The 18,071-nt window shown below is 29.1% G+C and overlaps 2 protein-coding genes across 2 annotated transcripts; one reads left to right on the plus strand and one right to left on the minus strand.

Annotated features, from left to right (window-relative positions):
- The first annotated feature begins 222 nt into the window (after positions 1–222).
- LOC108335263 (ribosomal RNA small subunit methyltransferase, mitochondrial) lies at positions 223–1,721 on the plus strand. Its single transcript, XM_017571242.2, has 2 exons — positions 223–696; positions 811–1,721. Exons 1-2 carry the CDS (start codon positions 328–330, stop codon positions 1,489–1,491), a joined length of 1,050 nt encoding a protein of 349 aa, XP_017426731.1. The 5' UTR covers positions 223–327; the 3' UTR covers positions 1,492–1,721.
- Positions 1,722–5,632: 3,911 nt separating this feature from the next.
- LOC108335338 (3-epi-6-deoxocathasterone 23-monooxygenase CYP90C1) lies at positions 5,633–11,168 on the minus strand. The gene is made up of 9 exons (XM_017571338.2): positions 10,729–11,168; positions 8,525–8,849; positions 8,279–8,428; positions 7,755–8,036; positions 6,608–6,697; positions 6,417–6,495; positions 6,210–6,316; positions 5,983–6,110; positions 5,633–5,898 (listed from the first exon to the last, which is right to left on the minus strand). Exons 1-9 carry the CDS (start codon positions 10,938–10,940, stop codon positions 5,808–5,810), a joined length of 1,464 nt encoding a protein of 487 aa, XP_017426827.1. The 5' UTR covers positions 10,941–11,168; the 3' UTR covers positions 5,633–5,807.
- Positions 11,169–18,071: the final 6,903 nt, after the last annotated feature.

Raw genomic sequence — 18,071 nt, forward strand, 5'->3', positions numbered from 1 at the left:
TCAAAAAACAGAAGGAAATATAGTTGGGTTTTGGATCCAGGCTAATTTTTTTTTACTTCTGAAATCATTTTTTACACGAACAAAAATCCATATAAAAATATTTTTTACTTCTGAAATCATTTTTTGCACGAACAAAAATCCATATAAAAAACATTTTTTACTTCTGAAAATTATTTCTACGCTGTACACTTCAGAAAGAGCAAAAAATAGAATTTTATTATATGAAGTGAAGGGGGGAATTTATGGAGTTGCAGGCAGAAACTGCCTGATTTGGGCTTTGATGGGCCAATGTAAGAAAGGAGCAGAGTAGGTTTGTATTCTACGTCGATGTTTGGGAATGAACGAAGCATGTTGAGGAGGGTGGTACCCGTAGCTGGGTTCATTTCTAGGAGGTTACGAGCAGTGCGGCAAGTGCATGGAGATGGAGATAGAGATGGAGTTGGCGAAGAGCGTTTACATTTTCACAAGAGCAAAGGTCAACACATTCTCATCAACCCTAGAATTCTTGATACCATCGTTCGCAAATCCGCCATAAATCCAACCGACACTGTCCTCGAAATCGGACCTGGCACCGGCAACCTCACCCTCAAGCTTCTCGAAGCTGCGCACAAGGTAGTAGCATTCGAGATTGACCATCGCATGGTCCAGGTTCTCGAGAAGCGCGCTCTTAGACAAGGTCTCAAAGATAAGCTCAGGGTAATTGTTGACTTACTCATACCGTATCTCACACCTCACCTGTTTGATGAAATGCCTGAGCCAAAAGTAGAAAGTTAAGGAAGAAAGCGTCACACGTGGGTTTTGGTTTTGCAGGTTATACAAAAAGATGCAATGAAAGTCCTGTTCCCGCGGTTTGATCTTGTTGTGGCCAACATTCCTTATCAGATATCTTCCCCTCTCGTGATCAAACTGGTGTATGGGCCGAGGCCGTTTCGGAGTGCCACGCTTCTTCTTCAGAAAGAGTTCGCTCGAAGGTTGTTGGCTAATCCCGGTGACTCTGAGTTTAGCCGGCTGTCGGTGAATGTGAAGCTTCTGGCTGATGTAGAGCTTGTGATGAATGTAAGCAAGAGGGACTTTCTCCCTTCCCCCAAAGTTGACTCTTCTGTGGTCATAATCCGCCCTAAGCCTCAGGTTCCCAATGTGGATCTCCGTGAGTGGAGGGCTTTCACCTCGAATTGTTTTAATAACCGTTACAAGACACTGGGGGCAATTTTTAAGAATAAGAGGAAAGTCTTTGAGTTGCTCAAAATCTCTAATGAAAACGATAAAGCTTCTTCCCACAAGGGTGATGATGCTGAAGATGAAGGAGGCTTTATCTCCTTCAAGGAAAAGATTATTGGGGTGCTTAGAACGGGAGAGTTTGAAGATAAAAGGCCTGTAAAACTTTCTATCGAGGAGCTTCTGCATTTGCTCTCTTTGTTCAATCAAGCTGGCATTTATTTTGCAAACCATGGACATCTCAAGAGGGAAGATAGGTTTGATGCCGATGATTAGTGCACCCTGCCTTTATGTTTATCAACGGCTCTGTATAACACTATCATTGTTTCTTTTTTTTACTAGAATTCAAGCCTTCTTCATTTGGTAATATTTTTGAGACAAAAAAAATCACGAGGGAGCGAGAAAGAATATGGGAAGGGAGAACAGTTAACTCTAACCATTTAGTCTGGATTGATTGGTCAAGATTGGTTTTACTTAAATAAAGCAGCATCATAACATTGAAGGACCGAAATCAGCTCTTTATATGTCTTAACGTGAAAAAGGACCAAAAGATGTACCCTCATGGGTGCATTGGCGATCAAACTTATAGTGCAGTACATGGAAGTGAGCAAGGGCAGTTCTTTTTTCTAAATGGGATTCAATTCAAAAGCACAAGTTGAAACTAGCTTCTGGCATCCTGGTGTTTAAGAATGCTGTTATATCCTTAGAATCATGATAGAAAATGCGTATGTTAGTTTCTGGTTTAAATATTTGATTCCAAATAAACTTTTTTTTGAGTGCATCTTATAATCTATTATACTGTCTTCTTTCTTTGACAACATTGCATATATAACAAGAATATTTGATTTAATATGGTTAGGATATTTCTGTTTAGTTTATTTGTTGCTGATGAGGAAATTTTGGAATAGTATGGTGCAATCGGGGGTTCTGTCGAAATCTTAGCTTGTAAATCTAAAACGCACTTTTCGTTTGATCTAGCAATCTTAGGAACGTGTACAGTAATGTATTAAAAACTGGATTACGACATGTGTATATCTATTAATAAAACAAGCTTTGGGCTCTTCAGGCATCAATACCACAATTAACAAATCTTTGCCAAAGACTCATTGGCTCCTTGCATGTTTCAGTCTAGAATAATCACTTTTGAGACTACATAACTCAGTAATATCAAGTGATACATTTGAAAATTTACTTTCCCTCATTATTTTTTCTTTTTTCCTTTTTTTTTCAAACTCAATATTCTCTTTCTTGCATATTTTTTTTCTCAATTTTCATGTTTGTCTAGAGCTCATCTAGAAATGCCAATGAAGTGAGTGTGGATTTAACTATCTAATTTTGATCATCGAAGTAAAGTTCATCTTCTTTATTATATCCAAAAAGATTTGAAATTTCTTTCCCATCTCCATTTATGTTAGGAAAGAGTAAACAAGATATTCGCTTTTTTTTACTATTTTAAATATTAATTAAATAATTCCTTATAAAAAATAAAAATCACTAACAAAATAGATATCTTTAAGTATTCAATATAAAAAATATACACATTCTCTTTCCAAATGTCAAGTATCAAATATAAAATAAAGGGTATGAAATAGCAATCGGATAAAAATCAAACAACTATAAAAACAAAAATAATAATAAAATATATGGCTTAAAAATAAATTACAAAATTATGAATAAAAAAAGTTATCATAATTTTTTTAGATTATATAATAAATTAAATATATTTTCATAATTAAATGAAGACATGTATAGTATTAGGATGAGGCGAACGCCTATATATTTATTCCGTCTTTATATTTAATTTTAAAAAATTAAATATTATTTATATTAGTATTCAACCAATAAACATATTCTCTGTAAAAATTGAAATGGATTAAGATAATATGAACAAAATAGAATTCATTCTGCATGATCTACTTAACAATATAAACTCAACCTATAGTCATCCCAATTTTTAGGTCTAGTCATGTTATGGTAGAACCAAAAGACCCGTTTTTTACTTGTTTTAAGAAAAAGTAAATTAAATAAGAAAAAATTATACTTTTTAAAAATTGAAATTATTTTCATATATAAGAATTTTACATATAAATCATACATGTTTTAATAAAATACTCTTTTGTAATAATTTTATCTTATATTAAAATGTATTATAGATTTATTAAACAAATTAATCCTTAAGCCTACAAGTAGGTTTAGGTCAACCTAAACTCATACAGTTCATGAAATAAAATTGGTTGTTTAATTTAGGTTTTTTTTTTCCAATTTGGGTTCCTTGTTTTTTGTTTGACGTAATATTTTATACATATTTTGGGTTTGTTTATCATACCCAATCTATTGACATCGTGGGTATTTCTTCCTGCACCCCTATAAAATCTAATAACCCAAAATTTCCTCTCATTATACTGGTTTATGATTTAAATTATTTTAATTAAGCTTGTATGTTGATTTATTGAAAATAATGAATTAGTTTGATATGCAATGTATGATATTTGGTTGCATGAATGTTGATAGTGTAATAATTTTCAAAAAGAAAATATTACACCGATATTGAGTTAAGATGCATTGAATGTAGATTATGTAAAAGAATTATTCTAAATTTACTTGTATCCTATTCGTATAAAAAAATATAGTTCTGAGAATCGATAAAGATTCCTATAATAAGATTGGTGTGAAAGAGTATTATTCTAACGAGCAATACTGAATTTATCATATCATGGTTTTGAGGTCAGAAATTCTGATTAAGGTGATAAGTACGCAAAGTCTACTATTTAATATAAGTATCTTTCGTAGGTAGAATCAAATGTTAAAGTATGTTGATCTATTGTGGGAAATATTTTAAAGACATTTGAATAATGATGTTTGATATATGAGGATTTTATTAATAGAATAAATTGTGTTAAAATTATGATAGATTTTGACTATTGTAAATTGTTATAGTTATACTAGATTACTCTTTTTGTTTTTGTTTTTGGTTTTTCTAATTATTATGATTGTACGTGTTTTGTTTTTGGTTTTTCTAATTATTATGACTGTATAGATGATATTGTTTTAGGTTTTGGTTTTTCCAACTATTATGATTGTATATTATATATGAACAGTTGATATTGTAACATAATGGACAGCAAAAAAGCTACTAAAGGAGATTGAAGTTATATATATATATATATATATATATATATATATATATATATATATATATATATATATATATATATATATATATATATATATATATATATATATATATATATATATATATATATATATATATATATAATTTTGATATACTTCCCATATTGTAAATATTTTATTTTGAGCCATTTGGAAGTTTCAAATAGAATGTATACATGTTAACTATTGTGCTTAGTATCCAAATTGTGATGCTTATATTAGTAGCATTCATATACACTGGGACTCATTGTTTTGAGGTTTTTAATGAAAACGGTATCAATCTTTTACGTGATATATCTCAGATTTCATTGGTATTCTTTATTTTGAGTGAATTCTTCCTTCAATAGACTGGTCATTAAGTTTTAAAAATAACGTGTAGTATTTTGTAAATTAATCTTTATTTCTTCTTAAACATTTTGATTCCCGTGATTTCTGTTCACTCAAATGCTCTAACCTTTGTAAATTTGGTTTAGCAGCATTAAATTTAGTATTCACGAACAATGATGAGAGGAAAAAAGTTGATTCGTACAGACGAGATTTTGTGAAAATCATTGGAAGGAGGTGGAAGGGGACGTGGGATGCCACTTCCATTTTCAATCAGCAATCAAAAATTTCACAAGTTAATTAATAAATGTTCAGGTGGGTTTCTGTAAACTCCATCCACACTTGTGCAAGAGTTGACTTGTACATTCCTTTCACGGCTTCGAACTAACTTAATTTGGCATGCGTGACGTGATAAAATGTAAAGTCTAAACCTAATTATGTGTGCAATAATTGTAGTTAAGATGAGTGTAATGTTGATAGTGTGATGTTGATGGATAGTGATTGCAGAATGATGGTGCTGGTACTAGAGTTGTACTAGGAGTCCACCAATTGATGAGATAGTAACAGGGTGTAGTGCAGCACGAGGTAGTGTCATGGCATGGGACCAAATGTACCCAAAATCCCACATGCACAACAAACCCACCACAACCATTGCATCGCCATCAAACACACATAAATTAAATGTATACACTCACCATGGAAGAGTTAGCTTCAACCATCCCCACTTGCATTCTCTTTTCCAAAATCAATTCAGGTACCTTTCTCCTCTCAAAACAGATGTGACATATCAGCTAACAGCTAACACAATAATACATTATCCCATTTTCTTCAAGCCCACCATCTTGGTCTATTCTGTTCACTTTCATTTACGTTAATTGCATATATCTATCATTGTGGGAAAGAGTAGTAGAAGAATGGATACTTATGAATGCTTATGTATTTCAGTCTCTTAATTTTATTCATTCTACTCCTTCTGTGATGGATACAATACAATACAACCCTTTAATTTCAATAATATACCCTATAGATTAAGATAAGCAAGAACAGTAAACTAGTTACGTCTCTCGCCATTTTCTTGATGGTGTAATCCAATCCAGTCAAGCGCTAATGGGTTGCACGCAAATTGGGAGCTTCCTCTTCATCTTCACAGTTGGAAAGTAGAGGATTTCATCCCTCTCGGCCACCCACCTGCATGATAATTGAAACCAATTACTCGCTGAAATAATCGATTATCAATTAAACAATTATATACAAATGTAATATTTGTCTGACCTGTAAGTAGTAACAAGATGATGAAGGAAAATAGAGAGCTCGAGCCTGGAGAGTTCTAATCCAGGACACAGTCTATTTCCACCGCCAAATGGGGCAAAGCTGTTGCAACCAGCCACAGCTCCAATTTTCTGCAACCAAATTGAGCATTAGAAGAAATAGCTGATGTAATTATGAACTGAATATATATTCCTTAATATACACGGTGAGATATGGCTTTAGAATTTCACCTCCCATCTGCATGGATCGAATTTAAAAGGGTTTTCATAGTTCTTTTCGTCCATGTGAACCGAGGTAAGAGATGCCATGACACACCAGTCCTTCGGAATCAGGTACCCTGGATATTTAAAATGACGAAACTGCATGCATTAGAATTTAATTTCTCTATATGCGTTATAGAAGGCCAACAATACTATTTCCTCTTGTAAATAACTCACCTTTAATTTCTATGTCATTGAGCGATTTCCTCCAAATGCCATTGACAATATTGGCCATTCTGAGAGTTTCACTGATAACCTTTTAGAAAGGAAATGAAGGCAAAACAATGAACAAAAACGTCATATACTAGGAAAAGTTATTGTGTTATTTCAGCTGATTTGCATGTGGTAGCTTAACATTAGAGACTCACATTTTGAGTAAATGGCAGTGACATGTAATCAGTCCATGCATAATCTTCTGAGCAATTAGTCTTTAGTCTCTTCAGTTCCATGTTCTCCTCCTGATAAAATCAGCTTAACCGTATATAAAACTTCCTTTCGAACATTAGACTTGCTTGTGTAACCTCATGTGAAATATGGAAATACTATTTAATATTTAATTCTGTGAAAATATATACCATACAGGAAAAATACCGGCTTATGGACCCAGAGAGAAAGCCATAAAAATAAAATAAAAGAACCCTGAAGGGAATGATAAGTTGACAAAAAGAAAGAAAAAAAAAATGTCAAAGAAGTACAAGTACTATTGTTTATATATGTGGCCCTTGCCAACGCTGGGGCATGAGTACTCAACAAGGGATCACACATGTCGGCATCAAAGTAAAGGAGCGAAGACGTATTAATAAAATTAATTAAAATGGATGAACAATGTAAATCTTGTATAGCATCATTCATACATAATATGATTGTTGAATTTAGAATAATTACTTTAGAAAATATATTTCATATTTCATTTAAGAAACTAAGTAAAATATGCCAATCACTTTAAGTTTTTTCGTTAAGAAAATCTGCTGCTGCAGCAGCAGCTACTGTGTTAATGTGACAGGAGTAGATGGGTCCTTTGGCGGCAGAAATTCAATTTGTGGACCTATTTTTTCAGCCGTTGAGTTAAAATCACATCAACAACACATCTACGGCCAGGAAGCACTCTCACACACGACGTGAGGCCTACACTCCCTCGTGTGAGTTTCTATAGTGCTGATTTGGAAAGCGACTTCTTAGACAAGTCAAAAACCGTTCTAGGGCATAACGCTATTTTCTTCCAAACTGTCACAAAACCAAAAAAATCCCAATGTAACATACTATGTCGATGAAATTTAACAAAAAAATTTACCTGCAACCTTGCCAGCTTCCTAAATAATTGTCATGGTATGTTACATGGGAATTTATTTTTTGGTCCACACCTGGACCATCCCTCCTAGGGACTAAAACCAATCTTCAGTCGCAACTACCAACTGTTTCCGTTTCGTTAATTTTATCATAGTATCACAGTTTTGTCTTACCACAACATCATAGTAAAATTTTATTTACGTACCATATTATTGATTTTGAACGAACCTTAAGTTTAGATAGAGCGATAGGAGAGTCACTGAGGAATTTGAGGGCCATAGTCATAGCTGTAGGAAGTGTTTCCTCCCCCGGTATCATCATCTCTATGATGTTTTGGCTAATCATGTCTGGACTCAGGCGTGCGCTTGAGCTGGAGTCACCCTTATCTCGTAACAGTGCCTCCAATACATCTTTCACTGCATCACCTTCGTCATCTGCATCATTATCTATCCTTAGCTTCTTCCTCTCCTCTACTATCTTCCTCACCATCTTCACCATCCTATCTTTCGACTGCACATTCACACACCAGTACATGATAACAAAAGTAAAAAACTTTATTATAAATTATTTTATTATATAGATTACAGATAAGACGCATTTCCTTTAAATTAATGACATGCTAGGTTTATCTATATTACAACATTATGATAGCGTAGTATAAAAAGCTTTTGAGCCGTCATGTAAATATATTATTTGTTCTATAAACATAGAACGATAACAAAAATAATATAGTTAGGCAAAGTTTATGGGACCTTCAAGGATTTATATAGTCTTGTTCCGGGAAATTTGAGGGGTAAGCAAATCAACCCTTTGATGAATTCTGCAAACTCTCTATACAGGAAGTCCAATTCTTCACCAGGACCAACGCTCATCAGAACTTTGACCAAAACAGGAAATGTAATCTGGTGTACGCGCACAAGAAAAAGTTGAGGAAAGTGAAAAAAGTAAGGGGTTGGGAAAGAAGAGCTATATAGAGCGAATAATGAAAGAGAAGAAACCCTTTTGACTTGATCTTGAACGTATATTGGTTGGTGGGAAGTCCAAGATGCCAAGCATTGTTTGACAGTGTGTTCAATGTCTCTGGTGATTCGAGCTTTAAAATGTGGGGATCGGAGGAACCCTGCGATGAGAGTGTGCACTTTCTTATGCATGGTCCCGTTCATTTTGAGTATGGATTGTTCTCCCATCAATTCTCTAATTGATTTTGGATAAGCAGGGACGAAGTTGCCTTGGTGGTTTTGCAGAACCACCTTGTTGACGTCCGGGTCAGTCGATATTATGACATTGCTCCCCAAAATGCATGTCTTGAACACATTCCCGTACCTACACACAATAGAAATTGAGTATATAACATAAACACCTTGTTGCTTTTTCTGAGTTTTATAGCAGTATTTATTAAGGGAAGGCTAAGAATGTATATGTATAGTTGCTGCTCATAGATACAGTGGCACGCAGGGATCAAAATATATCACATTCCCTCCCACACAGTTCAAGAGGCAATCTACTATAGCTAGTTGTAGTTACTGCAGAAGCAGGCTTTTTCTGCTCTTTTCTTCTTCCAAAATCTCTTAAGAATGAGACTATGTGAGGGCAACCAGGACCACAATGGAGTGGACATTTACTATTAGATCAGGGAGGTGCATTGATAACACTAATCCAGTTCAATTTTTACTAGTTAGCATAAACAATGAGCAGTCATAACACTATTCCAGTTCAATTTTTAAAACTCAAACTTTCTCCAGTGACTTAAAGCAGTTAAATTTACATAAAAATATGAGCGTGTATCCTCGCCATTATTAGCGAAAATTTCTAGTACGAGAAAGACACACACAAAATGATTAAAAAACGTGTCAATATTTGAACTTAATGTTTATTTCTTTTCCTGAAAACTTGTTATAGTAGAGAAAATATACAAAACACAACAGACATACTGTAGAGTATTACTTTTTTACTGACACATTTTCTACATTTAAAGGAAACCAAATCCTGTGTTTCGTCCTTAGTTTCATGATCGTTCCAAAGAAAGTAATGCTCAAAACACTGTATTCCATCCACTCTTAACGAACAAAGCTAAATATAGATACATTTCTCGGTAAAAAAAATCGATGCTTAGTCCAGGTGAGTCCGTACACGCCTGCTATACCCCTAGTATCGCTAGTTCATTTACATGAGGGTGCCAACGAAAATCATCACAATATCTTTTTAAAACTGAAAACTGCAAACTAAATCAATTTTAAAAAGGAGATACAAGTTGCTTAAAACTTCTCTTTTGATAACCGAATTTATTAAGAAAAAAATATTGACAAAAGGTTTAAGCTATGACTAAATATTTTGTACTATTTTAAAAAAAATAATTTAACCCTTTGATCTATATTATTATTATTATTAAGATGAGAGTATTTATTAAGAAATTAAAAATGAGAAAAAAGAATCGAGAAAAAGAGAAAGATCATTTGCCCTCCTAAAAAAAACGCTAATTTTTTTTGAAGATTTGATTTTTTTTTTAAATTGGAAAAACCCCTCTCCAATCTCGCACTTATTTATATTTTTCTAAAGCAAATATTTTGAAAATATTCTCAAAACCAAATAGATATGAATATTGAATAAGAAATTGAGAGAAAATAATACGAAATTATTTTATATGTTTTAAAACAAAAGGTGAAAAAAAAACATTTTATGTGGCATATTTTCCATATGGATTAGGGGAAAAATCAGTGTGAATGAAGTGAAATCGAAAATATTAATTAAGGAAAAGAATAGTCCATCACCATCAGTTGAACTAATAGTTCTTAACTAACATGTGGGCCAAGAGGACAAAATTGTGACGAACACATGCGAAGATCGTAAAGGACCTTAGACATCTTAAAAAATTGGGCCTTCACAAGGAATAGACCACTAGAGAGGAACATGATATGGTTCCGGTGGATACCAAAAAGTTTTTGCGGCTTTGATTCATTTTTTTTGGTTATTTGGTGTATGTGTGTGTACACGATAACATTCCAAAGAACATTCACTTTCGAAAATTGACAAATGAATGAGGATGCATGTTAGATAGACATGCACAGAAGAAGAAAAAGGCATTGGAATTTTGAGAGCATATTAGATAGACATGCATGTCACTGGTGTCGTGGAAAAAAAGCAGAAATAAAACTGATCCACATATATATGTATATAGGCATGTGGTGTGGGGATAGAAGCTTACAAAGACTTTCGTTTTTCGAAGAAGGTGACAGGAGACGAAGTGTAGCCAGAAGCTATGAAATCAAGGGTCTCTCCGAGTAAAGGCCAACCAGAGTTTCCTTTTGGGACTTTGCCTTTTCCCATCGTCTTCTCATCATTCTTCCCATATAGTAGAATCCACCAACTCATCAACAACATGCCCATCACAACACACACACCTATGATCCATTCCATGCTCCCAAAAACTCACCCTGTGATGCAGCTAGATGTGTTATTGCACTTGGTGAAAAGAGAGGGAGAAAGAAAGGTAAAATGTTTGAGTGAAGGAGGAACTTGTTTTGAGAAGAAAGAAAGAGAGAGAGACTGAGAAGGGAAGAGAAGAGAAGAGAAGAGAAGAGAAGAAAGAGAGATAGATAGTGAAAAGTGAAAATTTAGGGCTCAAAAACAATCATTTATTGAGGTGGCCATACTGGGTTCACCTAATGCACCACGCTGGTTTATTCTGTCTTCACTCAATTCAGAGGGATATTACTCTCATGCCATTACTACTTACTTCTCTCTCTCTCTCCTCTGTCATCGCTCACTTCCTTAATTATTTCTTCAACAAAACATTAATTGTTCTTCAAAACTTAACACCATTTAATATTTTTTTGATTAAATATCTTTGTCTAAATTTTAAAGTGTCATTAATTTAGTTTTTCATTTTTTTAATTTTGAAAATAAAAAGTTAATGTAGTCTTTTTAGTCATAAGTTTATTTAAGATTTTAAATGTATTTTTTAATTAATACTAAATATATATATATTACGTAAACAGTTTATATATTACCATAAAATACGTTCAAATATTAAATAAATATAATAAAATCAAATTAAAAAACTAAATTTACATTTTTATAAAATTAAGAGATTAAATTAAATTAAAATTATAAAAAAAATTAATTCTAATTTTCAATAAAAAATAAAAATGTGTTTAATTAAATCTATATGAGGAAGGAAAATATTTCATCTAATTATTCGTGTTGATAACTGAAAAAGAAATGAAAAATACCGTAAAGCCGTAATTTTTACATTTTTACATTTTGTTATTTTTTTAATCGTTGTTCGGAATTATCTTTTGCTTTAATTTTTTCAAAATTATTTAATAAAATTTTTAGTTTTTTTATTTTAATATAGTTTTTAATTTTCTTAAATAATTAATTTGATCCTAATCTTTAAATTGCTTTAACACTGTGTTATTTACACTGTATTTATATTGCAATTTATTTTTTTAAATTTTGTTAACATCAATTTAAACTACATTATTTCTTTTTTTGAAGTAAAATACATTAAAAATATAACATTGAATAATTCGGACAGTTATTAAAACTCTTCTATTTGTTTCATGCAGTATTATTGTGAGGAATGGTGTAGGCTAATAGGGATTGAGTTGTGGGCCACTGAACTTTTTCTGTTTAAATTTTTATTACATAATTATTTTTATGTAATGAATTAAATTTTTGTACTAATAATATTTGACTGGTTTTGAAACATAATGATCTTTTAATTTATCTTTTTGAATAAAATCTTTATTTTTTTATGTGATTTTTAATGTATAGATAATAATTTTCTTATTATAAACGAGTGTAAATCCTTCTAATAAAATGATTTTGATAAATTGATCATAGATCCAGGAGAAATTTATTTATAGAAGTTTATCTAATATTCAAGATAGTAAAAACATAAAAAGGTATAAATAGGTAAGAGTAAATATATGGAAACGAGTATGAGAATTCAACAAATACTCATTATGAGAATGTGTCCTATTTATAGAAATAGGTTGATAAAAAATATATAAATATGATAATTAATTTACAAATAAAATTAATTGACTGAACATATACTAATTATATGTCTCAATTATCATATTTAATAAGATTTGTAGCATATTATATTCATAATTATAAATATTATGGCACAATATTTTGTGATATACTATAATTGTATTTATATAATAGATGTATTTTGTGATATGTTTTGAAAATGTTCATTATAATTATATTATTTATTTGCTTTGAATTGAAGAGGAAGATACTTAAGCTCTCCAAGTTCATAACTCTTAAAAGATGACCGAATTAAACCAGAAAAATCATCTAAGGCTAAATAGGAGTAATCGAGTTGGTGTGCTATTTGGTTATAACTGAGTCCGAGCTTGATGATCGAATGAGTAATATTTATTTTTTTTAAATTAATAAATATGAGTTACAATGATGGATATGTACATATCCACCTCGTTCTCAATCTCATACCCTTCCCTGTATTCATCTATATCTCCTATACTCACAATTCATTAAGCAACCTAATATAAACACACATACACTTTTTTTTTCTCATCTCTTCTAATTGTTTGACTTATATCACAAAATTCATTAACATATACAGTGTACTTTCCTTTTCATGACAACATTGATTACATTTTTTTTCTTTTTAAAGTTATTTTCAAATGATGTATTATCAATTTCATTGAATCAAATAACTTTTAGACCTCATATTTTATTATTTTTACTTTTTTTAAATATATTTTATTTATTATTTATCTTATTTTACATGAAAATATTTATGAATTTCAAGTGTTGAATTGTGCTAATAGCTAATATATAAAAAATCTTTAATTTTTCCTCTGATCTATAATTTTTGTTTTATTTGAAAAAAAAAAATTCTCGTTACAACAATTTTTATTATCTCTACATGATTCAACTATTTTGATAATGGAAAAACTTTCTTATATCTTTAAGTTATTTTCCATTTTATCATATTTGATTATAATTTTTTTTCATTTGTGCTATTTCGTTTAATAGTGCATCAAAATCATTTATAAGATACACGTTTTATCATTATTACTTCTTTCTAATGTTTTTATTTGTAATGTATTCTTATTATCTAAAAACATTATTCTTTATATAATTATTTTTATTTCTAACTCATTCTCACAAGTGTAATTTTACTATTATAATTGTATAAAAATGTTTCATTTTCTATAATATAATAATTCAATTTCGTTAATTCAAATCTTATTTATTACCATCCAATACAAATTGAAATTTAAAATATGAAATGTTTATGTCTAAATTTAAATTATTATTAGTTTAATAATTTTTTATTATGTAATTTTTTTAAATGGTATTTTCTTTTACAATATATTATTTTATTTTAAAAATTGTAAATGGTTACAGTTATGGATAACAAAAATACATTTATCCACTGGTATTTGCGACATTAGTTAGTATTTTGGATAGTTATTATCTGCAAGTTTTTTAATATTCGTTTATACGATATCTATTACCTACAAAATGTTAAAATTAAAATTAAATTTATATTTTATTAAGTTAAATTTAATTAAAATTAAAATTAATTTTTATTTTATTGAATTTAATTTAATTAAAATTAAATTTTAATCTATATTTAATTTATATTATATTTTATATTTTGTTTTGTAATTTTATTTTAAAAATGTATACAATATATTTTTTAAAATTTTATTAAATATTTAAAATATTTATGAGTATTTTTTAAAGAATATCCAATAAATAATATAACAAAAAGTAGATGAATTTTTTTTTTCTAATCGGATTGAAAGTAAGCACTCTCACTCACCGCATTACCACCCTAGTTACCATTGTTACCATGTTTATCATTATTTTGAGTCTTTGTATATATTTTTTTTATATGTTTGAGCAAATTCATGGCATTAAGTACAGTAATGATCAATTAATTCATGCCATTATCATCCGTATTTAAAACGTTTAGGATTAAATATTTAATGCTTTGATTGAAATAAGTAAAGTCTTCATTAATATCAAATTCAATATAAAAGCCTTTCATTAAATATAATTGTTAGATTAGAAAAGTAATATGGAGAATGATAAAGAGTAATGAAAAATAAAATAAAGCAATTGAGAGGGGGAGAAGGCATCGAGATGGTATCAGAAAGATGGTAAATGTAACAAAAATAAGTTAAATTTTGTTGAGTGTATTTTCAGAAGGAAAAACAATGTGTCTTAATAGATAACTTTAAGTATTTCATTTTTCTTTAGTTAGAGTATTTTCCAACTACTTTTACAAAATTTTCAACCAAATTCTTCAAAACAAAAATTATGATAAAAAAACTAAATAAAAAATTTATTAAATTAAAATAATTAAAGAAAATAAAATAAATAATAAAAATAAAGTAAGAACCAAAATAATAAAAATTATAATTATGTTTTGCATAATATAAATTTGATAAAATTGTGGTAATTAAATTAATACTATTAAATCATAATAACTTTAATATTGGCAAGATAATTACTACTAAAATAAAAAGAATAAAATAAACTCTAAGCCTTATATATATATATATATATATATATATATATATATATATATATATATATATATATATATATATATATATATATATATATATATATATATATATATATATATATATATATATATATATATATATATATATATATATATATATATATATATATATATATATATATATATGTGGAGTTTGCTAACGTGAGTACGTCTGTTTTTCAGTTGGTACATTTTAGTAATGTGTACCGGATTTTAGTAGACAAAAATATCCTTATATATTATGGATTCTAAGTTTTAAGGTCAAGGGTATTTTAATAATTTTCATTCTTAAAACTAAAAAAAGAAAGAAACCTCCAAACCCTCATTCCTACTGTAGCCCCAATTTTGAAAAAATCAGAAATACTTGCGATTAAACAATCTAACAAAAAAATGATTTTATAATGAGTTTTAATCTCATAATTTTTGTCTTATCTAATTTTATCCAATTTTCACAAGCATAATGACATCAAATGAATTGGTAATTGGCCTGGAAAAAGCATAAATGAATTGGTAATTGACTTGGAAAAAATCAAAAATACTCGCAGTTAAACAATTTCTTACAGAAAATGATTTTATAATGAGTTTTTATTTTATAATTTTTGTCTTATCTAATTTTATCTAATTTTCACAAGAATAATGACCTCAAAGGAATTGGTAATTGGCCTGGAAAAAAATCAGAAACACTCAGTTGTTAAACAATTTCTTACAAAAAATGACTTTATAATGGGTTTTCATTTTATAATTTTTGTCATATATAATTTTATCTTATTTTCACTAGCATAATGACATCCGAAAGAATTGGTAATTGGCCTAAAGGGTTTTTTTAGAGATGATAATTCAACATATGCAAATGATGAAATTAGATAAGTTTGTGAAGATGGTGAAATTGAAGAGATCTTGAATGAACATTTGCCTGAAGGTGTTTCTGATTATTTTCAATTGGGGCTACAGTAGGAATGACAGAGAAAAAGGGGGGTTTCTTTTTTTTTCTTTATGTTTTGAGAATGAAAATTATTAAAATACCCTTAACCTTAAAACTTAAAATCCATGATATAAAAGGGTATTTTTGTCTACTAAAATCCGATACACATTACTAAAATGTACCAACTGAAAAACAGGCGTACGCGCGTTAGCAAACCTATATATATATATATATATATATATATATATATATATATATATATATATATATATATATATATATATATATATATATATATATATATATATATATATATATATATATATAAAGTTGGTATAATATTATTTCATAAGTTATTATTATCAAATTTAGTTAACTAAGTTAAAACATATTATCACAATTATCAAGAATATATCATAAGATTAACTAGATTTATTATGCCATCTCTTATTAGATTTTTCCCTATTTTTATCCCTTAAACTCAATCTTTTTATTCTAAACCTTGACTCAATGTGTTACTTTTAGAAAAAAAATGATAATTTATTTTAACTATTTTTTTGTATATAAAAAAGATATTCATACTTAGAAAAAGAAATCGAAAATGGTTTTAATTAAAGATTGGCTTTAAATAAAGTAGGATTAAGATGAAAAAAAAAATAAAAAAACAATTAGGATACAATTAAAGATAAAGTAAAAATTGGATTTCAAGATTAAAATTTATGAAAGATTTAATATATTTTGTGCAAACAGATTTTTTCTGTAATTTACTTTTCAAACATTAAATTATTTTCAATCAATCTTCATCAATTATCATTTATTATTATTCTAATATAATATTATCGTTAAATAATAATGTGATACTTCTTGTTTACGGAAAATATTATTTAATAATGTGACACCTATACATAATAAGTTTAGATCAACTACATTTTTAATTCATATCATTACAGAAAAACATATAGCCCCTTAGTAACCTTTTAACCAGATTTTAGTCTTTAACTATTGTTTATAATTGTTTTTAGTCACTCGAAAATGCATTATTATACACACACACACACACACACACACACATATATATATATATATATATATATATATATATATATATATATATTTCTCGTCTTTTATAATTTTATTATCTATTACTTTATACAAAGAAAATATTCATGTTAGAAAAATTGTTAAACAAAGCTCAAAACTTTGTAATTTAATAAAATTTAAGAGAAAATTTTAATCAAGACTTCATTAGTCATTCAACTATTCTTTGTAATTTTTCTATTCAATCCCGTTAAGTATAATGTGGATAATTTTTTTTTTTGGATTTATTGTTTATACTAGTGGATTTAATTATATGTTTTAGATTAACAAGTAGAATGAGAGAAGAATATAAGAGTTTAGTAAAAAATATAAGTGATATATTGTTGAGACTTCGACAAGTGTACCGAATCGTTCAAGTAATAAAACCGGTAAGACCGGATATCGTTTCCCAAGAGACTCGTGTCCTAGACAATCGTATAATATCTAACTAATTTAGACTAAAGAATGATTCCAGATTTTTGTGGTTTTCATGCAATTAAAGTAAAGATAAAACATAAATGGTAAAAGTGATCTTTGATGATGCAAACACTTGGAAATGGAAAGATTAGAAATGATATGAATGATATTGTTGGGGATATGATTTCACCTACTTCACTCTTATGCATAGAAAAACACTTCCTCTCTATTAATATGCCAATGTCAATCTACTAAATTACTCAAACCCAATCCCTTGGTAGAAAGAGCCTAGACTTACTTCTTAAACTCCAATCCCTTGGAAAATCTAACAAGTTCATCCGCTTTAAGAATTGAGATTCAAGACAACCAAAGGTCCATGTTCTATCCCTAGATACACTTCTCTTTAGGTGTTTAATCCAGTTCTAGATTCACCCAATATTTCCCAATATCAAGCAAACCCTAAAATCATGATATGGTTGAATTACTCATACAAGCTTTAAGTAGAGGAATTAAACACTAACAATCAATGAAAGAGGCATATAATCATTCAAAACAACTGTAATTTACA

This window comes from Vigna angularis, chromosome 10 (genome assembly GCF_016808095.1).
Source record: "Vigna angularis cultivar LongXiaoDou No.4 chromosome 10, ASM1680809v1, whole genome shotgun sequence".
NCBI classification, from domain to species: Eukaryota; Viridiplantae; Streptophyta; class Magnoliopsida; order Fabales; family Fabaceae; genus Vigna; species Vigna angularis.

What these genes read in the sequence shown, in the direction of transcription:
- LOC108335263 (XM_017571242.2), top strand. Translation starts at nt 328, where the DNA reads ATGTTTGGGAATGAACGAAGCATGTTGAGGAGGGTGGTACCCGTAGCT. An exon ending in GTCTCAAAGATAAGCTCAGG is followed by an intron (nt 697 to 810) that starts GTAATTGTTGAC and finishes TTGGTTTTGCAG; the next exon opens with GTTATACAAAAAGATGCAAT.
- LOC108335338 (XM_017571338.2), bottom strand. Translation starts at nt 10,940, where the DNA reads ATGGAATGGATCATAGGTGTGTGTGTTGTGATGGGCATGTTGTTGATG. An exon ending in TTCGAAAAACGAAAGTCTTT is followed by an intron (nt 8,850 to 10,728) that starts GTAAGCTTCTAT and finishes TATTGTGTGTAG; the next exon opens with GTACGGGAATGTGTTCAAGA. An exon ending in TTCAAGATCAAGTCAAAAGG is followed by an intron (nt 8,429 to 8,524) that starts GTTTCTTCTCTT and finishes CGCGTACACCAG; the next exon opens with ATTACATTTCCTGTTTTGGT.